This window comes from Camelus bactrianus, chromosome 16 (assembly GCF_048773025.1).
Source record: "Camelus bactrianus isolate YW-2024 breed Bactrian camel chromosome 16, ASM4877302v1, whole genome shotgun sequence".
Classification (NCBI taxonomy): domain Eukaryota; kingdom Metazoa; phylum Chordata; class Mammalia; order Artiodactyla; family Camelidae; genus Camelus; species Camelus bactrianus.
Window position 1 is genome coordinate 4,163,209 of NC_133554.1, and position 27,884 is coordinate 4,191,092.

The 27,884-nt window shown below is 45.3% G+C and overlaps 1 protein-coding gene and 1 long non-coding RNA gene across 9 annotated transcripts in view; one reads left to right on the forward strand and one right to left on the reverse strand.

The window, feature by feature from the left end:
• The window catches only part of MYOCD (myocardin), a 164,584-nt gene that overhangs the window by 84,809 nt on the left and 51,891 nt on the right, over positions 1–27,884 (reverse strand). For 4 of the 8 annotated variants that reach the window (XM_074342140.1, XM_045524804.2, XM_045524803.2 and 1 more), the window contains exon 1: positions 2,474–2,830. The exons of 1 other annotated variant lie outside the window; for it this stretch is intronic. In XM_074342140.1, the coding sequence (XP_074198241.1) occupies positions 2,474–2,528 (55 nt within the window). In that variant the 5' untranslated portion in view covers positions 2,529–2,830. Of the gene's footprint in view, positions 1–2,473; positions 2,832–27,884 lie in introns of those variants that run through there. 3 more of the 8 variants (XM_045524801.2, XM_045524800.2, XM_045524802.2) reach the window with 2 other exon arrangements.
• Positions 2,947–3,756, forward strand: LOC141573552 (uncharacterized). Its single transcript, XR_012499358.1, has 2 exons — positions 2,947–3,088; positions 3,314–3,756. It is a non-coding gene; the product is annotated as an uncharacterized LOC141573552 (long non-coding RNA).

The window sequence follows — 27,884 nt, forward strand, 5'->3', positions numbered from 1 at the left end:
TACAGCTGATAGGTAAAGGTACCTGTTAGAACCACAGCGAGTTTCCCACTAGACCCACATGCTCAATGGTGAAACTATGCAGCCACGTAAGTCAGCTGAGTTTATACCACGAAACACATTTGTCCATGCAAACGTTCATGTTTACTGCTCCTGCAGCAGGACTTGATAGTGAATAGCACGGTCACGCAGATACAGCTGATACAAAGTCCCTTGTAAGCTGCTGCCACCCATGTCAGTTTCAGAGCTGAAGCAGTTATCTGCTCCCGATAAACCAGCCCTATCACAAGGGAGTCTTGCCACCATCAGATAACAACTTATTTCTTATTTGAAATATTTTAAATGAAATGCACGAGTGTCTATCTCACAGCAGACATTAGCAGTGAGACAGTTTTATGAGTTTACATTTTGAGTAGCTTGTGAAAGAAAAAAAGAAGAAAACGAAAGAGAGAAATCAAAGGCGAGAAGAGGCCTTCCTTATCCATGGCTAGCCACCAAATAAATCGAGGACTCTTGGGAAGGAGCCCCCTCATCCACATGCTGCCAGCTGGGCCCCTGTGCTGCTGCAGGCATAGCTGTAACCGCGTCCAGGAGGAATGCTCACCGCCTCACCATGACTTCTACATAGTTTCACCTTCAGCTTGTTTTTGTCTCTGTCTTTCAGGAGTTTATCAGCCCCTTGCATCTCAGATAACCAAATCGCTTTGTCCATTTCCAGACCACAGCTTCCTTCCGTTTTATCAAAGGTAGAGGATTAAGCCTGCCTACATCTGCTTTGATACCATGTTTTCCCAAAGCAACCCTTCCTGGGACACAGAAATCTGTTCAAATTTTAAAATAAAAAACAAAAGTGAGGCTGCAATTGGAATTCTCTGAAGCTCCAGGGTCCAGGTCTGCAGGATGTACGGGAGACACAAGGACTCCGCCAACCCACTAAAACAGGAATTGGGAGCAGTGTCAACACTGGCTTCCCCTCCTCTGCACTGCAGACCAAGAAAACATTCGTTTGATAAGCCTGTTTCACAATTCTGCTATCAAGAACATCACCAAATCCTTCTAGAGACGAACCAGCCCCTTCCCTGCCCCTACAGGAAACTGGCCAAGTGTGCATTTGAAATGAGTGTGGCTTCTTGCAAAACAAATCTACATCCTCTCTCCTTCAGAAAGGTGGCAGTGTTGCCCTGCAGTTTTGACCAAATTACAAAGCAGTGGCAATGTCTCTAGTGGATTAACAGACCAACCACCTCACCTCACCACGGAAAGGAAAGGAAGGATTAATCCACTGCAAAACCTAGTGCCTGGCAGACTTGCCTCAGGTTTTCAGGGTGCTGAGTCTTGTGGCTGCCTAAGTTCTCAAGCTTTCACCTCATTTCAACAGCACAGAGCCTAAGGAAATCTCCAGTGGACTCCAAAGAGATCTAAAAGCCCAGAGCATCTCTCCTTAGAGATGGTGTCCCAGATGACCCTACTTTCCAGCATCCACTCTTCTCATTTTTTGTAACATCCGCCCAAGTGAAACACGGAGTGGTCCCATTTGGAAGGACTCTGGAAAACTCCGCAAACTTGGCAGGCATCCTTCTAACACCTGTCATGGGAAACGTTCACAACAGAGTTCACATAATGTAACCCATCTTCTAAGCAGAAGTACCATTCACTGAGTGGTCTGCTACCACTTTTACAAAAACCAACATACACAGAGCTACTGAGAAAGAACTGAAGACATCTATCTCCCTGTCTAAATGTGGAGACCCACATATCAACACCTTCCAGGCGCCAGGATACCAACCCTACGTGCGGGGCAGTTAAAGCCCCATCTTCTCTCCGCTCACCTTCACTCAGTGTCCTCTGAGAAGTTTCCCTATGCACCACTAACACAGAAATTTGGGGGGAAAGTCTCCATTTATAAACATTAGATGGTTTGGGAAAAAATACTTGTGGCACTGGACATTTTTTTTCCCTATAGTGATGTCATTTTAAATACTTGGTGTGCTCCAAATTTGCTATTTTTACTTCCCCCAAGTGACTTTTTTGGGAAATATATTTGTTTGGAGTAGCTACATTTTAAGTGACCCCTGTATCTAACACATGACATCAGGTTCATCCTCTCAGCAATTATAGCTGATAACCACGCAGCTCTCAGACTAGAAATCCCCTCCGTGTTCATGTTCAAGGTTGTTCCTTTTTGATGTATCCCTCCAAAATGTCTATTCACAGATACAAGAGACAAAAAATAAAAGAAAGGGTTAGCCTTCTCACAAACAGAAACCACATTCTACAACTCAAAGCGTTTACTGCACAAGACGTGAACGGCCCTCCCTCAAGGCAAATAAAATTCTTCACTTCCAAAATTTGCTTTTGGGGAACAGAGTTGAAGTAGCCATGGAAGGCTGTGAAACATTTACTGGAAAGCAGTCTGGAGTCCAGAAGCGCAGAAGAGGAAGAGTTGAAGAAGTAATGCTAAGCGCCTTCGCCCTACCTGATCTGAACTTGCTCCTAATCAGCAAAGAGTGCTCGGACCCCAGGAGTGTCATGTTGAGTCTCAGCGAGCCGCTGGTCCCTTGGCCGGATGCCCCCTGATTTCCACCAGGAACAGGCTCCTGGGAGCCCAGGTGACCGCAGTTAACAACCCAGAATTCATCCAACTCTCCGCGAGCTCCCCCAGGTAGGAGCACAGTGGTAGCAAGTGACTGCAAACAGTGTCCCCAGAAAAGTGGCGGCTCCCCCCTCGCCGTGCGGGGCTACTCCAGTCTCAGCCGGCGGGACCCTGCGCGTCCTCCGAGTCTGGCCGGTCGCCGCGGCATCCCAGGCGTGCTCGGCTGATGTCATAGGCTGCCCGCGCTCGTCCAGCATCACCACCACGCCTTTAAGAAGGTCCCAAGTTTGCTATCTGATCCTTTTTTACTACTGACAGGAGCTCAGCCAATCAGGAGCGGCGAACGGGGCCCGGGACTCGGAGCCGCCGGAGGAGTCCCGAGGGCCGGTCTTAACTCTTTGCGGCGGGGGCGGAAGCGGGGACGCGGCGTGCGCCCGCGCGGGGGAGAGTCGGGCGCCGCGGGAAGGGGAGGAGCGCCGCGCCGCGCCCGGCGTGCAGGTGGGCGTGCAGGTGGGTGGGGCCAGGTGGGTGGGGACCCCAGAGGGACTGGGCTCCCTTCCCTGCAGCCCGGGAGGCAGGCGGTGGGCGTCGGGCGTCTCCCACGCCGGGAAGGGACTCGGGGCGCGCCGCGCTCTGCAGGCAGACTGGACCCCCTAGAAAATAAACAAGGCTTCCAATCCACCAGTGTCCTCACATTCTCTGTCCGTTTCCACCATCTCGCAGCTCCGGTATCAAACCTGGCTACACGTCCTCGGAGAAAACGGAACGCCTTTCTCTTTTTCCAGGATAGGCGCTTTTTCGGACCGACCTGACTCAGGGTGTCTGAAGATCCAGCCAGGACACAGTGCTCTCCCTCCGAGGGAAGATACAAGAGTTGGAAGCCCTTTGGGGCCCTCAGTAGGGTGGGACTCAAGGAGGGAGGGGTCTCTGGAGCAGAGGGATGTCAGAGCTGGTGTTGGGCTCAGCACGGAAAGGCTTAAAGGCTTTTTCCACGAGTGAGTCCCTTCTTACTTAGAGGAGAATCCATTCTGAAACCAACACTGAGTGATTGCGCATCCGGCACGTGCCAGGTGTTATGGTCTCATCGACAAATGAAACAGACCTGCTCTCAAGAAGCTTGCTCAATCTTTGGCGGCACAGAAAATTAAAACCAAACTATATAGGTACATTGTGTTGGGCTGAATTTATTTGCAACCATCTATGCACGCGGGCCTCCAGGCATCATCTCTCACATCCATGCCTGCTTAGGTCTGAGAGTGCTAAACCCTTAAAAGATCAGTCTGTGACAGATGAAGACCTGATATGACAATAGCTCATGGGACTAACTTCTAATGCTCTGAGTTCCGGCCTGGCACAAATCCTGCAATCCTTGTGTTCTCTCTGGATCTGACGTGTCATTCATGTAAACGAGGTCTTCCAGGACAGACTGTTTGACTCCTGATGTGTCAGAAGGGAGGCAAAGCAATTCCACCCATGTTCCTCTTGGGGATGGAGTCCTGTCCCTGGATGTCTGTTCACAAGAGGGTGAGATGTACATTATCTCAGTCATTACATAACCTGCTCCTGTAGAAGGCATTTCTCTCCTAGTCCTGCTGGAGTAAATGACCACAACTTCAATGGTTTGGAACAACACAAATGTATTGCCTTGCAGCTCTGGAGGTTGGAGGTCTGAAGTGGGTCTCACTCGGCTAACATCACTGTATTATCAAGGCTGCCTTCCCTTGGGGAGGATTTAGGGGAGGGTGGTTCCTTGCTTCTTGAGGGGGCCCACATTTTTGGTTTCATGGCCCCTTCCTTTCAAAGCCAGCATGACGGGGCAAATTCTTATCATGTGACATAGCTCTGCCCTCTCCCCTCTGTCTCCCTCTCCCACATTTAAGGGCCCTTGTGATGATACTGGGTCCACCTGGATAAACCCTGTTGCAAGGTCAGCTGATTTTCAACATTAATTCCACCTGCATCTTTACCTCCTCTTTGCCATGTAACACACAGATTCCTGGGGTAAAATGTGAATGAACATAGGGAGAAGGGGCATCATGTTACCTGTGACACAGAGGGACCCCTTTTTCTACCAGCATGTTTTTGTCCTCTGCCCAGCCCCAGGCTCCTGACCTTCGATGACAAGAGGTCATGTGAAGGGAGGTTTCGGAATAGAGATGCCCAGGATGCTGGAAGAGCCCAGCCGAGCGTTAAAATGCCTGCGGCAGGGAGGTACTCTGCAGGCAAGAGACTGGTGGGATAAGAAATATTGCTCAATTATCTGAGTAGAGAAAAAATGATTCTGATCCACATTAGCAAAAAAAAAAAAAGAAAAAAAGAAAGCCAAACAGATTTTTATCCTGAGGGCTGTGGAGCTGAGAAGTGTTACAGGGCAACTTGCCGGAGGATTCTTTCAGTGAAAGTTGTGATGAGAACAGCTGAAGCCAGCATTGACCGTAAGGGTCTGCATGACCCAGATGAGTTGGAAGAGAGTGGATTGTTTTCCCTCTGCGGGCCTGCAAGCTTGTGCGTGTGCGTGTGCATGTGTGTGTGTGTGTGTGTAGGAGCATAGTTTCCTTTTTGAGTGAGTTTGGGAAATGCTGGTAACCATAAGCCCGCCTCAGTTTTCCCATGGGAGAGTGACTACCCTTGGGGACGTATACCCCCTATGGAGTGGAATATCTATGGATAGAAGTATGTTCCTATAGAAGCTCATCCTTTTCACTCTCTATGCAAGCATTTGTTGTGAAAAAAAAATTTTTTTTGTTGGTGGAATTTGGAGAGGATGTTCCCGAGGGAAACAGATCTCCCAAGCGGCTGTACTTTGGAAGCAGTCTGCTAACGGAGCAACGGCTGGCCACCAGGCTCTGTCCTGCAATTCGATCACGTGGGCAGCACTTCTAGGCCTCCCTACCCTATGACCTTCTCTCCCGAGTCGAGAGTGAGCCCAGGATACGACGTGATGCAGGGGAGAGACATGGGCTTCCAGCATCAGGAAATCTTCCTTTGAATCTAAGCTACCCCTGTGACCGGGAGTGAGTGATTACAGCCCTTGGAGACACTCAGCATCTTCATGTAAAATGGAGTTGGAACTGCTCACTTTCCAGACGTGCTGGAGTGTTTAAGCGAAATAATACACTTGGAGTGCCCAGAAACAAAACAAGTCTTCCTGTGTGTTTTAGGTCCCTCTTTACCCTCCCCCAGCCTCCAGCGATCCTTTTTTTTTTTTTTTTTTTTTTTTTTTCGGAAGTATAGTTGATGTACAATGTTAGTTTCTGGCGTGTAGCACAGTGAATCAGTTATACATGTATATATTTTCTTTTTCATTGTAGACTATTACAAGGTACTGAATACAGTTCCCTGTGCTCTACAGTAGGACCTTGTTGTTTATCTATTTTATATACAGTAGTGTGTATCTGCTAATCCCAAACTCCTGATTTATCCCTCCCCCACCTTCCCCTTTGGTAACCAGAAGTTTGTTTTCTATGTCTGTGATGTTTCTGTTTTGTAAATAAGTTCATTTGTATGATTTTTTAAACTCCACATAGAAGTGATATCATATAATATTTGACCACCCCGTTTTGCAACCTCCCACCATGAAATCTGTGCTCTGACCTCAAGGGGGCTCCATCCCAGGAGGGAGGTGCAACCTGGACCACTCAGTTACCTGTTTAAGGAACGCAGCCTCAACCTATCCAGTGGTTACAATTCCAGAAATATTTATCAAGCACGAATTGTGTTCTAGCACCGTAGGGTTTATAGAGATAAAGCAGATATCCTGGACCTCTAGGGGACAGGAATACAGTGGCAGGGCAGCCACAAACTCCCAATAAACCAGCAATCCAGTGACCCTATTACACTAGTGATGTAATGAAATCTCAGATGGAACGCATGTGAGACACCCTATTAATATAGCCTGTTTTCTTTCATGAAAGCGAGCACGAAAGGACTTTGCCTCACGTAAACAAAGACTTTCAGTTAAACAAATGTAAAGAAAGGCGTTTCAGTTGAAAGGATCTGTCCCAGCTCCTGCTTCCCCTGTTTGCCAGCAGTGCTTTGCACCTGTCTCCTCCTTCTCTCTTTTCCCTCCCTATCCTAGCTCCTGCCCAGGAAAAGGAATCCGATTGGATGATTCAGATGTAGCGCCACTGGGCTGGGCCACGTTTCCTGGGGGACAGGGACACTGTGTTAAGAAGTCAGGCATCTGCACAGTGCCACTTTTTCCTTGCTGCTCTAGCTTTAAGAGGGTGGGGAGGGAGTGTGTTTCCCCCAAAAAGATGAGCAATCTGACAGTGTTTGAATCAATCTACACCAGTCGCCCCAGCTCCATGATAAGTATTGCTTAAGCTGGTTTGCACTGAATTTATGCAATGATGGTGACTTTGGGGCCCAGGGTGTATCCAAGAGCCTGTCACACTGCTGTGACTTGCTTGCCATGGAGAACACGGAGGATGGAGGTGCGTGTCACACACAGCTGGACTCATGGTTGGCACTGAGTATTGGATTGGTGCCGTGTGCAAGGCAAAAATTCTTCAACCCTTCTTTGTTTCTTCTGTTCTGTGAGGGAACCAAGATGACAAATAATTACTTCCTTGTCCAAGAGACACTTGTCAGTGTTTGCCTTCCAGATCCTCTCCAGGATTGGGTATCGTTAGTCCTTTCTCATATATCCAAACGCCTTCTCCCCTAGGGCTTCCCCAAAGCTCTTCGAAAACAGCAGGTACGAAACCTAACTCACACGTCCTCCCGCTGTTTCCCTACAAACCTACTCCTTTCCCTGCAGCTCCTGCTGAGTTAGTGGGAAGGCATCCCCCATGTTTCTGGCATGGGAGATGGCCCACCACCTGCACCCCTGCATTCTCCCACCCCCAGCCTGGCGCCACACCTTCTCCGTTCTCCTCCTAAACACCTCTTGAGCCTACCCCCTAATCTGCTCGTAATGCCTCTTCCTTATTTCAAGTCCCACCTTGGTTTTTTCCTGGTTTATTACAAGTGTCTCTTGAACGATCTCGCTCCTCCTAGTCTTTCCCTGCCCCAATCCATGTTGCCATTGAAGGGATAGTTCTAAATCAAAGCAGGATCTTTCTGCTTCCTGCCTACAACCTTCTTTGGCTCCCTAGTGCCGAAGGATAAAGTCCACACTCCTAAGTTTGACACAGAAAGCCCTGTGTAGTTCAGTCCCATTTACTCCTACTTTATTCCCTGCTTGTCTTCCCCATTCATTCTCTGTGTGCTAGCAATAACAAAGGGTCTTTAAAAACACTACAGTTTCTCTTTCTTCCTATGCTGGTTCTTTTACCTAGAATGCCTTCTTCCTTTCTCTGTCTAGAGACTTCCTACTTATATGTCAAAGCCCAATTCAGACTTTACCTTCTTCAGAAAACCTTCTTTGACAGCCCCAGGCAGAGTTAATTACACCCTCCTTGCCTTGCTGCTTTCATATCTTGCATAGGCTTCTGTTTTTGCATTGTCAAGGAATATTATCAATTACTTTTTAACGAGAAAGTCCTTCCACTACTTTCTAGGCTACTAGGGGACAGAAATGCCATTTTCATTTATCTGTAACTCAGGATCTATTTTTCCTTTAGTTCTTTTTCACGAATTTCCTTTATTAACTCATCTCATAATAAACTGCCCTTTGGCATAATTTGTATTTGAATTATGGTATACAAAATAGTGGTTCTGGTTTTTGATCTCTTCTGCAAATACATTCTAAATTTCTTGATGACTTTGACTACATCCTATATTCTTTATATCTACCAAGGCATCTTAAATGGTGGTTTTGTAAACAGTGGGTTGGTTGGATGACACCTGGGGTGTAGGGACGATTTTGTTCTGGTTCACTCCATTCAGGGCCCTATACAACTTTATACACTTTCCAGAGATGATGAAACCACTTCTGGTTCATAAAGTGTGATCTGATGTGGGAGTTTGCTTTTTCTTCCAAAACTTTTTTTTTTTTTTTTTTTTTTTTTACAACTGGTCACATTCTGTTTCCTAACTCTTCCCTTTGCTTCACTCATTGGCTACCTCCCCCGCTCTCCCCAGAAAACAGAATGGAGGCCCATAAATCCCTGACCTGCCTCAGGTGACCTTACAAATCATGCATGCCTAGTCTCATTAACCCAGGACATCTATTATGACTAAGGAATGGTGGAGCGCCGCCCCAGGAGGGAGGGGTGGGGGAGAGCCAGCAGAGCTACTCTGTGGACCACAATCCAAACCCCATCTTTATCTCTCCCCGAGTTTCCAGGGCTGTGAGTCAGGGAGGACAGCGTTCAGTTCTAGGGCACATGGTCTAGGAAGGCTACACCTCTCCCCTTGGAAACACCATGGCCCACTCAAGGAGTTAGAAGAGGTTAACTAAAACTGACATCTGACTATTATGTTGGTACATTCCAAGTGGGAATGTCTGAAAAGGGAAAATTCCAAGTGCTGTTAAAACCAGCTATGATAACAGTAAAGAAAATTCACGGCAGGAGGCTTGTTAACCAACAATAACCTCACCTCGTCTCAGGAATCCAGTTAAATGAAACTTAAAAAAAAAAAAATCACTCAATTCAGCAAATAGCCAAGGGACATTCAAATCCATTAAATTCTTCTACAGCAAAATTCCTCTTTGTGAATATGATTTGAACAGATATGCTAGCTTTGTAGAAATGGACTCCTGCAAACTCTCCAACTGAAGCCTACATGATCAGGCAGGGGTTGCAACCCTTAGTCTACCTGTTTTTGTAAGATTTGTTTTTACTAAGACTTCATTTTTTTAAGAGTAGTTTTAGGTTGAGAATCGAGAGGAAGGCACAGAGGTTTCCCATACACCCCCTGCCCTCACGCGTGCACAGCCTCCCATATTAGCAGCATCCCACCGGAGTGCTAAGTTTGATGAACCTGTACTAACACATCACAATCACCCAAGGTCCACAGTTCACATTACAGCTCACTCTTGGTGTTCTACATTCTATGGGTTTGAAAAAAATGTATCATGACATGGGTCCACCATTACCATATTATACAGAGTAGTCTCATTGCCCTAAAAAAATCCTCCATGGGCCACCTCCTCACCCCTCCTCTAAGATTTTCTGGCCTTATAATTGCAGTTTTCATGCTGCTTTTCCCCAGCATCACATGCACTTTTAACTTTTTAAAACCCTTGAATGTGTATTCTCCCTTGTAGCAGTTCTGTGTGTTGAGACCCTTTTTGACAGCTGAAGTAATTGACGCAGGAGAGAGGACCCCTGACTCATCGGAAGTTGTCCCTCTAGGTAGAGACAAGACCAGGTCTTGGGTCTCAAGGCTTCTATGGGGCTATTCTTTTCAGGAGCTCAAGCAGCCTCTAATTTGACAGGTGACTCAGAAGCCTGATCCAGTTTCCCTCTCTGGGTATATTTGTGCCCAGCCTCCAACAGGTGTTTTCTTTAGTCCCTGGGTGGTCAGTATTCGTGTCAGGGAAAATTTAAACATCTCTTCGTTGCTTCCTGGCTCATGCAGTGTTTTCTTATGGTGTGTTGCCAATTTCTGTTTTTCTTCTGGAAAATTCTTTATTACGAACTGACCTTGGTACTGACCCATTCCACAAAATAAAAAAAAAAAAAAACCATAAAACCCAGGATTTTGTTACATTATCGTTGAAAGCTAAACGGTAACTGTGTGTCGAAGCCTTTCAAGACATGAAGCTGGGGTATCTTCCAGTGTGTTTGAAAGAAAAGTTATTAAAAATGACCAAAGAAGAATCCTAGAAAATCCAGTACAATTTTCATGTCTGCAGAGGGTTGGGTTTGGAGTGGTTACTGAGACACGGAGCCGTTGGTGGTGTAACTCCTCCTCCTGTTTTCAGGGGTGTTAGTGGCAGGGGGGCTAGTTATGGCAAAAGATGTGGGTTCTGAAGCCAGATGCCTGAGTGTAATTTTTTGACCCCATCTTTTACTACCTGTGTGACCTTGGGCAAATTCCTTAAGCTCTTTGTTCTCTGTGCCTTGGTTTCCTCATCTCTAAGATGGGGAGATCTAGTCCAAAAAAGTCATGGAGAGGATCCAGTAGGTAAGTAGATACATATAAAGCACTCAGGACAGAGCCTGGCACATGAGAAATCCCCCAGAAAGGAGAGCCAAGATGATGGCTATGATGAGGTGGTGATGCTGACAATCACATCGATCCCTGGACCAACCTATTTACAGGCAAAACTAAGTTGCAGAGAAGCACCTCATATGCTTTCAAGTGCTCTACAAATGCTACATTTTGGAGTCTGTGAATGATGATCATTTGGGAAGTAACTGTTTTCAATGGTGGAAATAGCCAGAGCCATTCCAAAGCAGGGAGAAAGTTAGCATCCTTTAAACATCCTCCAGGTTCCTCAGGCCAGGCTGTCCCTGCATGAAGTCAGTGCCTCGTGGCTGGATGTGGCCCTACAGGTCACTGGGGACAGGTGGGCCATTGCCAGGGACGCCGCAGTCAGACCTCTGAGTTGCAGGTTTCTATTGGCTGGCATCTGAGGTTTTCCTAAAGATTCCACTGGAAATATAAACATGGAATGATCTATGCTTAAATGAATTATAATAATAAAAACAATATTCAGTTTTGAGGCATTTAGACTGTGGGAGTTTTATTCTTGTTTTATTTGAAAAGATAAAACCCGTGCAAAGTAATATCTGCTTGAGTAGAAATCCGTGAAGCTAAAACTAATAATTCTGAAGGTTTCATGTCCTTTTTTGTTGTTGCTGTTGCTCTATCTGGGTTTGCTGATTTGTAATTTGAAGCAAGACCCACCACTACACCTGCCAGAGAACAGAGCCAAGTATTCAATGCCGACAGACATCTGTCATCAAAAATCATTTTGAGTCTGGGCTACAACATACTTATGTGTAAGTACACGCTTATATGTCCATACACACGTATGCAGCATCAGCCAATATGCAGTCAATGCTTATTCTGTGCTAGGGATCCGAATGGCTTCAGTATCTTAATACTCACAATAGCCTTAGGAAGTAGGTACATTTTAATTCCCATCTTACTGATAGGCAAATTGGGGTTCAGTGGGAGTACCATCCTTCAACCAGGGGCTTTACCCCAGATGCCACATCTCAGGGATGTCCCTGTGCTTTGGATTGCCTCCCTTGAAATTTTCTAAGTCTTCCGGAAAGTGTGGAGGCCAGCAGTGCCATCTGGGCTAGGTCCTCTGAACTCAAGTCAGACAGGGTGGGCCCCACTCCCTGTATCTGTTTCTACCCTTTGGAGTATTCTCTAACCCTCTAGCCTGGGGTAGGGTTGACCAGGTGCCTAGTGACCCCAGCATGGCAGCCTAATGGGTTATCCCAGAGCCTGCTGACCAGCACTGGTCCCCGGAGGGCAGCCTGGTGAGCCGACAACGTCCTCTAACTTATGTGTTATTAGGCAGCCGGAATGGTGCTGACATGCTGATTTTGAGTTACTCAAATTGTTTATATAGACAGGAGCCCTGCAAACAATATTTTCCCCAAGGCCCCCACTCTAAGCAGCCTTGCTTAGAGAAGTGAAGTAATTTGACCAAGGTCGCCCAGCTGGTTAGCGGCAGGGCTGTGACTTGGCCTCAAGTATGTCTGAAGTGCTCACCTATTTGTTCTTTATTTTTAATGATACTGGGAGTTGTGATCCTTCTACATAAATTTTGCAAAAAAGATGAATTCCCTCAACTATACTAAGTCATTTATTTGCAGAATGATCGGGAAAAAAAAAAAAACAAAACCTGTCCATAGTTTTCTTTGATCTGTGACCACCTTCCGGGCTAGGCCTACCTTATGAATTTAATAGCCTACCCAGGTTCATTTATGAGACATCAGAACTTCCCAACAGTGAATAATGGTTTGGAATTGATATTATGACACCAGCCTTAAAGCTGCTCATCACTAGTGTACCCTGATCCTTGAAGAGATGTTGATGGGTTTTTAGAAACAGCCTTACAAGTCTTTAGTTGGAAATGACACTACATCTGGGAACACAGCAAAAGCATTTCTGATATCTGACAGAAGTATCACCAAAGAGAGAGAGAGAGAGAGAAAACCCTACAAACATTCATGACTCTGGAATTTAAAAATTACTGACGTTATTTGTTTGGTAAAGATTATAACTCACTTCAGCATCACAGAGAATGGAACCCCTTTAACCGGTTAATAAGCACAGCCTGTTCTTCATGATAATGCCAACGATAAAACTAGCAGACTTTACTGTTTGTTATTTATCGGGCCAACTGGACAAATCATTTTTCTACGTGCCAGGCTGGAAAAATTCTTATTTTCTCTCTCCTTTTTATAAGTAAAGATAGCGTTGAGCTGACGAATTTATCCCAACGCACGCTGCACGGTGATAGCAGCCTTAGCTGGCACAGGGGTCCCAGAGTCTGCAGCTCTGAGGGTGGACAGATGTTCTTATTCCCCACTGGGCTTGGAGAGGGTCTCTTAGCTCATGACAAGGGCAGAATGTGCTTTTTAGAATTTTTTCCAGCATATTTCCTAAATCCATTTATTTTTCTTTATTTGCAGCCACCGTGCTAGACCACCCCAACATGCACTTTTTATTTAGATGGTGTAATAACCTCCTAAATATTCTCCTGCCTTCCAGTCTTGGCCCCCAAAAGCCCATTCTCTACGCAGAAGCCAGACGGATCTTTTTAACGTAAATCACGTTAAAGAACCCCTTTTGCTTAAATCCCCCAGCGGCTTCCCAACACCCTCAGAGTTAAACCACCCACCTACCACGGCCAATCTGGGTATCTTCTGATAGCTATTTCTTTTTATCTCTGGGTCTTCCTCCGTCTCCCTCCATCCTACCCTCCACTCTGGGGTGGGGGCAGTGACGGGGAGGTTGACCAATATGGCCAGCATAAGTAGCCCCCTTTGCCCTCTGACTTCAAGGTGTGTACAGCCAATGGGGAGCTCTGGTGTGGATGAGAGAGTGAGGTCAGGGCGTTTGTTTCCCAGGGTCCCCGGCCCTCTGCAACATCCTTGTGCAGACCGCAGCTCTCACCAGGCAGTCTCATCCACTCAGCTGCCTCCCTGCGGGCTGTGCTGACTTGCCCTCCTCCTCCATCAGCAGTGGGAGTGGCAAGGTGTCCTGCAGTCCCTAGCCCTGGGGGTACTGTACTGCGCATCTCACCCACATATTTGTAAAGATTCCTTTTATTAAAATCTCCTCAATTGGCCCAATTTTCATGCCTTAAGAGTTTGGATACTTGGAAAAAGCCACACCAGTCCCGGAGAGGAACTGGGGAAAATCAAGACCTGAGAGACCTTGGAGGCAGTCAGCCTGTCGGCACCACACACAGCGATGATAATAGTTATCATACGAATAGTTACTGACAGCTACGCAATTGATAAGCACTCACTCTGGACCAAACATAGTATAAGGCACTTTACATAGCATCCATATAAGTTCTTATATAATCCTCGTAGCAATCCAACGACCCACGTATCATCTTCTTATTTTAGGGATAGGAGCTGAAGTTCAAGGAGGTTAGGAGACAGCCTAAGGCTACTGGGAGGGCAGCATCAACGCCAACACAAGTCGTGCTCACCCTAAATCCTGCCCACTACCTCCTCCAAAGCTAATGAGACTCCTGGGAAGTCAGTCCAAGGAGCTGCACGTGCCCCAGCCTTTGAAGAGAGGGGTGAGACAGAAGGAAGGCCTTGATTGGAAGTTCAGCCAGAGCTCGGGAAAATCAGACATGATGGAGGAAGGAGGCCCAAGGAGTGGAGAGCACACGGAGAAGACGTAAGGCTAGGCGCAGAAATTAGATCTCGAGCTCTAAGTTAGAGACTGGAGTCCAAGGCTCATCAGAGAGATGGTGCTTTCTGGGCCTTTGACATTCTGATGACTTTTTTGCCTCTTGAAGGGTATTCTTTGGAAAAGACACGGGGTAAAAAAACCCACTGATGTTCAAAAGGAGGGTCCTTTTTGCTGACTCAGCAGTAAGATGAGACAGTGGCTGGACTCTCTCTGGGGTGGAGACAAGCTGCCCCTGAAACATGGCGACTAGCTTTGAGGCCTCATAAAGCAGCAACAAGGACAGAGTTAGGGAGAAGTATTCAGAAGTTGGGAGCGTCTGACAAAAAAGGAGGAGGTCTGGCTGAAGGCAGCGTGGCCTTCCACTGCCAAACAGAAGACTTCAGACCGCCAAGTGTTGACTCTTACTTGCAGCCCAAGGTCCAGTATTAAATGTATCTCCTTGGTAGCAGTCACCTGCAAATGCCCACTCTCTACCCGAGAAGAGTTTCTCTCCATTTCAAAACAGGAGTGAATGGACAGAAAGAATGGTGAGGCTGTTCTACCAAAGAGGCCAAAGGGAGTTAGAGGCAGTGTCTTACCATGAACTAGACATCTCTATGCTCCAAGCATGCCAAAGAAATTTCCTAATTTATTACCATGCAAGGGCTGTTGTGCAATTGACACTAACAAAAAATACTTCTGCACTTTCCTAAGTCGACTTTTCAGCTGCCTAATGTTTTCATCCTAATATTTACTTCTGGGTAAATATGCTAAATTCTCCAATTCTGATACAAAACAGAAAGATCAGAGAATGAAAATAAATAGATGACATAGCTGTTTAAAGATAACGTAAAATGTTTTCTAGCAGCATAAATATTTGATTGTAAAACTTTCAATATGTTGTGTCTATTAACTAGTAATGTACAATATTTAAATAATTCAGCCAGCCAAAGTAGGCTGGGGTCACGCAGGAGGACAGAGTGGAAGCCCCAACATGGCAAGATGCCAACTAGCAGTCATAACACAGCCCCAGGACTGGCCCTGGACACTATCCATCCCATCTGGAGCAATCTGGTCAGGACGGTCAGGACCAAGCCACCGACAAGAGCAGAGGGTTGAATGAAACACTCAGGGACACTGACAATTTCCCTGTCACTTTCCATTGCTAATTCGGTTTGCACAGAAGCTTCTGTGTGTCATTTATATTTGGGCCTTCGAGGGTTCAATTCAGTTAGTACTCTTTGGCATGATCCTTTGATTTTTGTGCTTGGAGGTCCAGGACGGGGGTGATGTTTCTAGAACACCAGAAATACCTCATTGTATGTGCTTCACCCTCTAACACTGAACTAGCACACTGTCAGTCTCTTTACACGTCTGTAGATGGAGTGAGTGAGCACTGTGGGCAGCCGCCGTCGTCCTCTCCTCGCTCAGTTCTGCAAGGAGTGTCCTCAGTCAGAGAGCATGAACTTCCAAGAATGAGGAGCCCCAGCCTATCAAGATTACATGGGCCCTTGGTGTTCTCAAGGGATACATCCTACGATCTTGAGAATCCTCAGATTCCTGAGTAGAGTTGAAGAGGAGAGGACAAAGCTGCTGTGAGATGCTGAGATGCTGGGTGGCCGCCTGCGCTCACTCCTGTCTGGGCAACTCTCTGATGCATATCAACCTCCCAGGTGATTGAATTCCCAGAAAAAAGGCAAAGTTCTAGACATCATGGACTCTAGGGTGGCTCACAAATGGTAAAACCCGGAAATCTCAAATCAACAAATGACAAAGATCTGCTGATTTGTTATTTTAAAGAATTAGGAAGAAAGTAATTTCCTAAAGCAATGTGAATATGGCATCAGTTCTAAATCTCTGTGTCCTTTGCTTCCGTCAGAGAATCCCTGAGTGGGCCTTCGGGCACATCAACATAACAGGACTTCTTTGTCCGTCCCACACACCTCAAAACTTTCCCCCTGACTTATGAAGTCATGTAAAGGCCACATTGAGAGGCCTATAATGCAACTAGTTTAGCAGTATCTTGTGTGTGAATTTAAAACAGACTTTATTATACTGTGCATACTTTTTTATTCATTACCTCACACTAAATATTTAGAGTGCCAACTATGTGCCAAGCCATGTGAAGCACTACCTGCTGGGGAAGTGAAGTACAAGATGTTAATTTCTACCTTTGAAGACCTTACTGTCCTACCGGGGGGGGGGGGGGGGACAGTAAAATGCGTGTGTACAACAGAGTCTAAGCTTGAATGTGGGTGTCTGTCGACACGTTCTCTATGTAGCCCTCAGCATTTGGTAGGTAATCAGTAAATATTTATTGAATAAGTGAATGTACCTGTGTATGAATCACCTGCTATATTTTACTGAATCCAAGATGCAAGTTTTTCTCTTTTCCTATCATCAAGAAGTAATGCCTCTTAAAAATCAATTTGTCACACTGTACTTGCAAGTTTTTTCTCTTCTTTAGTAGTACATACAATATTTTATCTTACAATCAACACTTTCAAATTTGATGCTCTAGGGTAAATAATGGTACAAGGGAGGAGTTCTTTAATTATAGAATACAGCACCCAATTCCTTGGACATCATAAGAGGAAAGTTTCTTTGTAGTAGAACTAGACTATATTTAAAGAGGAGAAAGGAAGATATAATTGGGGCTGGGGTAGGACCAGGGCAGGCTGATGAGGAAGATTGCAAGTGTAAACAAAGAAAGACACACAGAGAGAAGTGATTAAAATATGTTTCAGGGCTACGGAGAAGGTAGACATTCCTGGAACAGAGAGTTCATGCAGAGACGTGGGACAGCATAAGCTTGTAAATAAAGGTAGGATCATGGCAGATTTTAAAGGGCTTTGAAAAACAAGCTGGAAAGTTTGGATTTTTATCTTGTATATAAATTTTGAGCCAAAGAGTGATATACTAAAAATAGTGTTCTAACAGGATTAATCTGTGCAGGGTGGATTGAAGTTTGTAAAATTGGAGGCAGGGAGAGCAGTTAGGGGATTATCTTAGTAATTCAGCAGAAATGTACAGAGAGACTTGCTAGGGTCATAGAAATGAGAATGGAGAACAAAGGTGAGAGATGAGAGAAACTTCAAAGGAATTGGTCAATGATGTCTCCTAAGGTTTACATAATCATCTTTTATTTAATTCTGTGTGCCAGGCAGCATTGTGCTAAGTACTTTTCAGCATCATCTCACTTAATATGCAACCAGAACTTATTACTTTCTCCATTATTTTCTTATTATCACTTACTATTTTCTCTATTTTTATAGCAGAGGAAACTGTAACTGGTGCATAGCTTTGTGTCATGAAATGCTTCTTGCCTTGAATTCTTTGTTTAATGGTAGTATTACTACGTCTGCATTTTTTCTTTTCCTCTGCAATTTACATTCTTCCACATATTTTTATTTTAATTTTTAAATGTCATTTTAGTTTAGGCATTTCTTAATAAAGAAAGCACAATCTGAATTTTCAGTGTGATTCAGTTTCAGAGTCTCTGTCTTTCAATAGGGGAGAGGTTTAATCCATTAACATTTATTGTGAAAAATTATTTATTAACATTACTTCTTTCATCTTGTTTTATGTTTTCTGCTTGCCATGTTTCCATCACAGTTCTTAATTTTCTCTTTCTATTTTTCTTTACTATAGTGATTTTCAAGTTCTATATCTTATTCTTAGTCTCTTATTATTAACTTATCTCTTTAAAAAACATTTGAACGTATGTTTTTCTATGAATGCCCTGTGCTTTTATTTACATGTTCCCTCTGTTAGCAAGCATATTTCCTTTCTTATCACCTAGGCATTCTCCAGACATTAGTTAAGTGGCACTTCATCTGGGAACCCCTCTGATTCTTTCAAACTAGAGTATAATTTAACCACTGTTACTTTCAGTAATAACTCTCAATAAATAATCAACAATATTAAATCTAGAGGAAAACAATCAGACTTCAATAATTTTTTCCATTATACAATATTTTTGGCAAGAATTGGTCTTACTTTTGAATACAGTTTCAAAATCACTTAAACAAAAAAATGTAAAATTTAACTCCAATCTAAATATTACTGTTCTTATTACTTTCCACCATTTATTTGTACTTCTCTGTCTTCAATCTAGCATTATAACACTGGACTTTATTTACTTACTTGTTTTTGTCAAATCACTTTCTCTGATTTATTTTACAGGAGTGGGTGTACTGGTATAGTTTTAAGATGTGCACGTCAAAGAATATTTCCCTTTGTCACAATATTTTCTGAAATCTGTAGGGTGGACTTCGGATTTTTAATGTTGCAAAGGAGAAGCTTTATGCAAAGATACTGACCTCTCCCTTCCCCTCTGCCTTCCTACACTTGCCCCTAGAGTTTCTGTCTACCTAGAGAGTCAGCCAGGGAGTGAACAGAACAGAGAGAAGCATCACATGCGGGTGAGGATGCAATCAAAGGTCAAGGGTGATGGGTTCAAAGATGCTGAAGGACAGAGTTATCTCAACGTAAGAAACAAAGAACTTAAAAATTTTTTTTCTTTCAAAATACACTGTCTTAGAGAACTACGAACTGGTGGACTTAGGACTATTCATAGTTGAAATCCTGAAATTGGCATCTTTAATTCCACTGATGTGCCCAGTTGACTCAGCTCCTTATCTTATTTCCCCCTAAATTTGTGTCACTCAGCAAAAAAGACCTTTGGGTAATGCTATTTCAATGTCTCATAAAGAATTACAATTCAGGCCTCTTGCTTATATTTAGAAAGTGGGAAAACAATTGAATTTTTAAATGATTGATGAGTTATGATTATATAAAAACATTTACAGTAAAAGACTCTTTGACATGGCTAAATGAATATTTGTTTCATTAACTTAGATTTGGTTCACTTTGTGATCTCGGGGATTTTCTGGAGTCACATAATGTTTGGGCTGGCAAGGCATGGTGATTCCTAACCCTGAACTTCTTCAAATATATGCATAGTAGCATAATATGTAGGAAAGTCATATTTTCAATAAATCCTTACCAAAGAAGCTCTGTTGTCTGCTAGGCACCAAGGACATAAAGGTGAATGAGATACAGCTTCTGTCCTCAGGTAGTTACAAGGCATATGAACACACCCTCTAAATACAATAGGTTGGAATAGAAGCACTATTCTTACATGCTATGTGTGCTTGGAAAAACCATATAATTTCCCTGAGTCCCAATTTTCTTATCTATAAAATGGGGTTATTGAATCCTGTTTGACCATTCCTGAGTTATTCTTGAGTATCAGCTAAGATCAAGTAAGTGAGAATTAAAGACTGTGTTAATGGTAAACTCCAGGCCTTGTCAGGTCTCATCTTAAAGACAGAAACATGGGTGCCCATTGGTTTGGCTCCTCCAGCCAGAATGGTCCTCCTGTGTGCACTGGACAATTTCAGTTAACCTTGGTCTGCTGGAGCCTGTTCTCTCAGAAGTGGATGGTCTAGGGTTGCTTCATTTTCTGTCTCTTACCCTTCCTATGTTCCCTGCCCAGCTATGTCATAACTTCTGCCCTTAACGTCTAACTGTGGGACAGAAGAGCGTGGGTTTTGAGTCCTAAGGGCAGGGAAGATAGATCTTGCTTGCTTTGCACGGTGATTTATTAATTTCTCTTTCATCAACAGATATGCTATCGGAAGAAAGAAAAGAGACCCACCAGTAAATCACAAGATCAATAACTTTAACAATAAACCATCCAACAGAAGCCAGAGTCACGCATAAGGACTACAGCAGGAGGATCCTTCACCCTCAACAAGATCACTCATTGGCTTTAATCAAGTCTTTTCCATATGCAGGGTGCCCCTGTGTGTTTCTACCATAATTGAACTTTTCACTTAAGGAAAAGCCAAGAGAGGTTCAATAAGATGCTTCAAATCATACGGATCTGCCTGACTCCAAGCTTCAGCTCCATCCACTTGACTCAAATTGCCTCAAATTGCCATAAGCTCCTCATGAATTTTCAGAAATAGAGGAAGCCCAGGTTCTGGATCTAAATAGAACACTGCTCACCCATCATTTTCTGTCCCTCATATTTGGGGTCCATTCTTTGAGTCATATGCAAATATCTCTTTATCTCAATTCCTGGCTATTCCTGACTCTGGAGTCCAAACTTGGAATCAGCCAGGGGAGGGTTACTGTTGAAAAGAGATGACGACTGATTCCAGTTCTCTGCCGACTTGCCTTGGGACCGTGACTAAGATACTTCCTAATCAGATCTTACTTTCCTAAGAAATGTGTCTGTGAAATGAGAAAGGTTGAATTGGGTTTCAAGTTCAGAAGTGGCAGAGACTCAGCCTGAGCCCAGATGACCCACCACCACCCTGTACCCTTTCGCTGACAGCCCTGTATTCTGTACACAGTCCTTCTGCTGGTGGGCAGGAGAAAGGTCAGGCTGGCACACTTCTTAGTTCCCTTCTGCCCGTCAGCTGGCAAATCCTCATAGAATAAAAACGCCTTTTCGTGTAACTCTAATCAAAACACACTTTGAAAGGGGTGTCCATTGCCAAAAATTTATATTTATCCCAAGAAAAGTTAGAAACTATTTTTGGATTATCTGCACATGACTCGCCTGCCTTACTGCAGATAAACAGGAATTACTTGCATGCAAACCCCTGTGCTGCTCAGAACATGTGTCACACTCCTTCCCAGGATTCTGCCCTTGGAAACGGAGTTTCTGGGCTCCTGCTCCTCCCGGGCAGCTCCAAGCTGCAATACAAGGAAGGGTGTGGGGCACACAGACTTAGGTCTGAATTCTGGCCTGGATACTTCCCCACTCTGTAGCTTCGGACAAGTTATTTAACCTTTCTGGGCCTTTAGTTTGCTCATATATAAAATGGAGATCAGTAACACCTACTTTCAAGGTGGTTGTGGGGATTAAATGTAATAAAACCTTGATCTATGGTGGGTACTTAGTAATGATTTTGTCCCTTTGAGTCAGGAGGAAAGGGGACAGGATATAACCATTAAAAGAAAGACACAGCAATTGAGGATAAGACATAAACTGGCTGGAATCAACTCAGCCCAAGATGGCAGAAGACTTGACTTCCAATAGATCCTCATTATACACTGATTGTAATACATTAGCTGCTAAACGACACACCCCCAGGTGCCATGACAGTTCCCAGGCTGACTATAAAAGGCCAAAAGGTGGATGGGGCCCAATTTCTGGAAATTCCCACCCCTTCCCCCCAAATAGAGTATTCCTCCCACTTGTTAGCATATGAAATTACCCAGCCCATAAAAACTAACAACCCTCACACCCCAGGGCCTCTAGCCTTTTGAGAATACCCGCATTCTGCCTATGGAGTGTGTATCTAGAATTCTTTCCTGCATCAAGCCAAGGACCCTCACTTGGCAGGGCGTGTCCCAGGGACTCACCCGAGACCTGGGACACGACCATCCTCTAGTGCCCCATTTTCCTGCAATACCTCCTCTTCCCAGATCTGAATTTAGTCTTGAAAGAAGAGATCTTAACCTACATCTAAGGAGATGGCTGAGAAACTAGGGAAGATACACATTTACCTTAATTCTCCCTGTGTTTTGGCCAGGAAGACCTAACTCTAGAGAGAGAAGCAACTAGGGACAGGCTGCTTCAGAGCAGGAGACAAACTCCTATGGCCTTAGGAGGCAGGCATGTACCATGGATGCAGAGAGCAGAGAGGAAGTGATGGAAAATGCAGCTCAGCCGGGATGCACACGCAAACCACAGGCGTTCAGAATGCACAATTTCACAACGCGACGCCAGCTCTGGAAACACGTGGGTGGGCTGAATGTGGCCCTTTGAGCCCCAGTGTCTGACTCCTACTCCAGAGGAACACGTTGTTCCATTCCTTCAAAATCTGTTGTACAACCACTCCCGCCCCCTCTGAAGCCTGCTCTCCCTTGAATTGTGGCTCTTGGCCTTTTCTAGCACAGCCATGCACTTGTTAGCATTTACTGGGCACCTGTTTTGCACAAAATGTTGTAGAAGAGATCAAAAAAAAAAAAAAAAACAAAAACCCACAACAGTGGATACAATCATCCAAATTTAGAGCAAAGCATCTAAAGTGAGAATTGTATTTCACATGCTATTACATGTATGCTACTGTGTAAGTTAACATGCTACGGTAATAGCACTGCAATATGCCATGAAAACAGAGAGTAAAGAAACCGCTTCTGTCCTGGGTGGGTGAGGGGACCGGCGCAGGAGAGAGGAACGCTTAATGGTGGAGGTGTCACGTGAACCCTAATGGGTTTTGACAGCATGCAGGGAGGTGGCACTTCCATCATAAGTCCGTGGTCATGGGTTTTGCTTGTCTCCCACGGGCATGTTTATTCCCTCTTCCCTGTTGGAATGTTGGAAGCTCCTTCAAGGAGGGGATTGTATCCCCTATGTGGTTTCCCCAATTTCCTTGAAATCCTATAATCCCTATCTTAGTGTCTTGCTATTGAAGAATCTTACTGAAGAGTCACTGAGAAAAGGAGATGCTGGATTCCTCTATCAGGGAAGCAAATAGCCTGAGGCATCCGGAGGGCACAGATAAAGCTGGCGAGACTGGTGCTGGGTCTGAACGAGCCTCGGATTCCTGAGCCTGGGGCTGACAGACGATGTCTCACCCCTGATAATGACGCATCAGGGCTTCCTCCTCAGCTGAAGGGAGAAGAAAGGCAGGCACACTAGTCCCTAACTGTCCCCACTCACAGACGTTTAGAGACAACCAAGAGGGAAGACCTCCCACATTTCTGATCTGACCCGGAAGCGGTGGGTCGTGCTATCAGCAGCCAAAGGACAGAGTGCTGATTTGGCTGCAGGGGGATGGACCAGGCTGACCCGGCAAAACCAGTGACACAGGGCCTCAGCCCTCTGTCCGAGGCACCCAGTCTTGTGACACACACCACTTCAGCCTCTTTCAGGGCTTCAGGAAGGACGGAGACGAAACAGGGAGGAATAAGAACATCCCCAACACCTGTGTTTCGCTAGACTGCACTCTTTCCCCACGTTAGCTCATCTACCCTTCACAGTGACCCACGATTAAATCAGTGATGGGCTTGTGGCTCTTACTTCACTCTGGAGGAAAACGGAGCTGCAGGGGGACTTGACTTTCCCAGGATCACGCTTTGAGAGAGTTACGGGGTTGAGCTTCGGTCTCAAGTTTGCCCACCGTGTAAGCTTTCTGTGCTGCCCAGCTGTCCCTGTGTCCTGGGTCAGGATCCCCAGGAAACAGACTCCGACAGCGTTAGGTTTGGGCATAAGAGGCTTACTGGGACTAATTTCTACAGGAGAGTGAGGAAAGCAGGCAGCCTGAGCAAGGGAAAAATTAAAAACTGTGATGGAAGCCTCCATAGGACCCTGTAGAGTGGGGACCAGGGCGAAGCAAGCCTTGCCTTGGGGCAGAATTCAAGGGGTGCTGAGAAACGCAGTAGTCATGATACATAACGTTTTAATTCAACATTAAAAAAATTAAAGTTAAAAAACATCCATCATGAACATAATATCCAAATTTTAAATAAAGTCAAAATCCAACCCTGCTCTTGTGTGACTTACATTACTCTCCTCACCCCTGTTAAGGTCAGTCTTTGTTTAAAAATTGGATATTTCTCCTGTCTTGTTTACTGAGACTTGGGGTGTCCCTCACATTTTGCACCTGAGCTGAGCGCCTCCTCACCCCATCCCCATCCCCATCCCGGCTCTGAATCCCGGGAGCTCTGGGGCTGGGATGGTCATTCAGAGTCTTTCTGTCTGGAGGCAATGAGGCTGGGCTCCCATCCCCATCTCTGTGGACCAGTCATTGGGTGTATGTGCTTCCAGGAAAGGATATAACCTCGGGTAAGAGCAGCTCCCTAAGTGGGATTCAGCAGAGAGCCATCATCCCCCAACACTCCGTGCAGCTGGGGACTCTGGGTATCCCATCACTGTATCCACCACACCCTCAGAGCAACTTATCTCAAATCCAGGGCTTTCCCTACGGTGTTCTCTGAACTAGAGGCAAAGCTTGTGATTAGAACTCATAGGGAAGGAAAGTTATTTGGAGTGCATTGTCTACAAAATAAAATTTTCCAATATAGGATGGTCTTGTCAAAGAAGATGTTCAGGGTTGGAAATATTTACACATCTATTCAAGGAGTTCTTGTGTGCTGCTGTTGCCAACTGCAAAGATCACCACTGCTGAGGCTAGAACACCCCACAGTTTACTGGCTTAACTGAAGCTTCTTCAGCGGTGATGAGATCAGGAGTATCTGACGCTATTTGGCATCCACCTTCAACCCCACCATACACATCCCCACTGATAACTAACCCAGTTTCACTAGATTTTCTCCACATTCTCTCTCAAAGGTAGGTTTCTGTTGGACTCCTGGGTGTTGAACTCAAAGTTCAGACACGCTCATTTTGCTACACCCTTTCTGGGACTCCATCAGCTTAGAACAAACATGTGGAGATAAGCTGGTCAGTAACCGGTCAGGTGTGCTCAGAGCAGGAGGCGTGGTCAGTAGAATGGAGAACTCCTTGGCTGGGTCACAGAGATTGTCTCATCACGGAGTCAGACCCCGTGGGGACAGGACGCAAGGTCACAGAGGTCAGGGGTTTCAGGCAGGGCTCCTGGCTGGGTGAGCGGTGACTGGCTGAGCTGGGCATTCAGAAATGCTTTATCAATAGCCCACGGTGTGAGCAGAGGTGTGGAAAGTACAGATCAGGGATGCGGGCACCTGGACTCTGAACAGAATGTGGGACAGGAGTTGTTGCATGGTGTCTGTTCATGCGCACGGCTGTAACAGGATGCCACAGGCTGGGTGGCTTATAAGCAACAGAAATGTATTTCTCCCAGTTCTGGAGACTGGGAGGTCCAAGAGGAAGTTGCCAGCAGATCTGATGTTTGGCCCTCTTTCTGGTTCATGAACAACTGTCCTCACATGGGGGATGGGGTGAAGGAGCTCCCTGGGGTCTCTTTTATAAGGGCACTAACCCCGTTCCTGAGGGCCCCGTCCTCACAGCCTAATCTCCTCCCCAAGGCCCGGCCTCCAAATAGCATCGCACTGGGGGAGAGGTGTCCACACATGAATTTCAAGGGAACATAAACAGTCAGCCTATAGCAAGGGGTCAGGAGAGCTCAGCTTCCCAACTCTGCCGCTGCACTTACAGTCACATTGTCCTGCAGGCGCAGACCCTGCCCTCTGACTCCTCTGGTTCAAGTCCCACTTCCTCTACCTTCCAGCTGTGTTGACTGAGCAAGTTCCTCAACCTCTCTGCGCATCGCTTCTGCAGAGAGGATAACAACACGGGCCTTGTGGGTTTACAATGCTTAAGACACTCGCTATGAGTGAGGCAGGTAAAGCAGGACCTGGCACAGAAGAAGTGCTGATTAGTTTTCCCCAGACACCTGTTCTCTCTCCTTCATTCTCACTCCTCTGTTTACCGCCTTCCCTTTCTGTCTTTCCTTCCTTCTCTTTCCCTTACCTGATTCTCATGTGAAGCTGACATAAATGTGTTTTGACTTATTATTCAAAACATGGTATTCTTCATGCTCAGTTTAAAATCAGGTAAGGGAAAGATCCCATGTTCTTCTCCTCTCATTGTTTCTTTTTGGTCCTCAGTTGAGATTTTCCCATGGCCATGTGGCTCCAAATAGAAAACCTGTTTGCCACCCTTGACCTCTGTCCTCATTCCCTCATCATTAAGCCTCTATTAGCTTTTCCTGGACCCCAACATTGCTTAGATTAGACTTAGTGTGGCACAGCCAAGTACACATGGAGCCACTCGGGCCATGATAAAGGTTTCTCCGTTTCATGAGAAATCCTGAGTTCATTTTGAGATGACTTCAGGAGGGGACAGAGATGTTCTTTTTATAAAAAGTTATTTTTGCCTATGGGACACACCATTTCCGCAAATAAGGAGCCTCATCGAGACACCACGCTGGACAGGCAGACTCACAGCCTGTGAGACGGTAACTCTTTCCTCTCCCAGTCCTGCACCCTGTCACGGCTTACTGACATGGGAGAGAACGCCCATCAGCTCTTGGGAGTAAGCTTACAGATAAGCACGGCTAAAACATGCAAGCCAGCATCTCAAAGTCTAAAAATGAATAAAACTTCAGGAAGGAGCCAAGCGGGCAGTTTTAAACATCTGGTTACTGTTGAGAGTGGGGATTGGCAATTGACAGAGAGCCGAGTAAGGTCACTGAGGCAAAAATAACGTGTGAAAAATGGTGTTAGGTTCAGATAAGCCTGAGGCTGGAAGTTGTTTTCTTTCTCCAAAAAGGCAGAAGCATGAAACAGCCCCCATCAACGGGAAGACACCATCTTGTTGTTCAGGAACCGAATGAGGCCCATTTACAGAACATAGCGGCAGCTCTAGAATTCGTCCAGAACAAACAGAAATGAATGGATCAAAGTTCGTTTCATCAGGATTGTACATTTGAAAGCCTAAATGTTCAGCAGTGTTAGGCACCACAGTTAGTATTAGCCCTGGGTTAAGGAAATGACGAATCTGTTAGGGAACAGCAGTGGATCTGTGGATAATGCAAAATAGACAGTGAAAGGAGAAGCCCCATCCATCCATCCGTCCATCCGTCCATCTGCCCTCCCATTCATCCAGCCAGCCAGCCACCCACCTACCCAGCCACTAGGAACTCACCGGAACACGCTCGTTGTGGTATTAGCTTATACATACGTGAAAAGTCAATCCAAGCCTCAGAGAATTCACAGACAAGTGAAAGAAAAACAGACAAAAACAATTATAACCAGATATGATGAAGTCAGGTGCCGGCAGCACAACATGGGCAAAGAAAGCCTGCGTCTGCGTAGAGGCCTCAGAAAGTTTCACAGAGAAGACAGGTTTTGTTCTGGAATATCGAGGCTGAGCAAATGCTTGCCAGGCAGTCGATGCGGCTCCCTCTAGCTGGGGCGCCTCTCTCCTTGCCCCCCGCACACTGCAAGGCAGGAGCAGCCTTGTGTGTGTGGCCTTGGGGGGGTCTGCATTGCTGAAGTATAAAATATGCTAAGTGAAGCAAGTCAGGCAGAGAAAGACCTATACTGTATGATACTTCTGATATGTGGAATCTACAAAATACAATAAACTAATGAATATAACAAAATAGAAGCAGATTTACAGATAGAGACAACAGACTAGTGGTTACCAGTGGGAAGGCGGGGGGGGGGCACGCAGGGGTAGGGGAGTGAGAGGCACACACACTACTGGGTGTGAGGTAGGCTACAAGGACAGATTGTGCAACACGGGAATATAGCCAATATTTTGTAATGACTGTAAGTGGAGTTACACTATATACATTAAAATATACATTAAATATACATTAAAATTGTATAAAAATTAAAAAAATAAAATTATAATAAAAATAGGACCAGAGACCTCTTTGAGAATCTGATGTGTATCCTGCTCCCAATGCAAATACCCAAATACACGCAACTGGACATGCACTTTTGGGGGTACCTGAGCCTATCTGCGTGTATCAGGCTGTGGGCCTCTAGGCACAGGGGTGAAGAGAAGGCAGAAAGGGCAAGATGGAGACACTTTCCTGTCAATTACATCAATAATTTGCCTACTGAAGTGAGTGTGGTATTTGTGGACCCTAAAAACAAACAT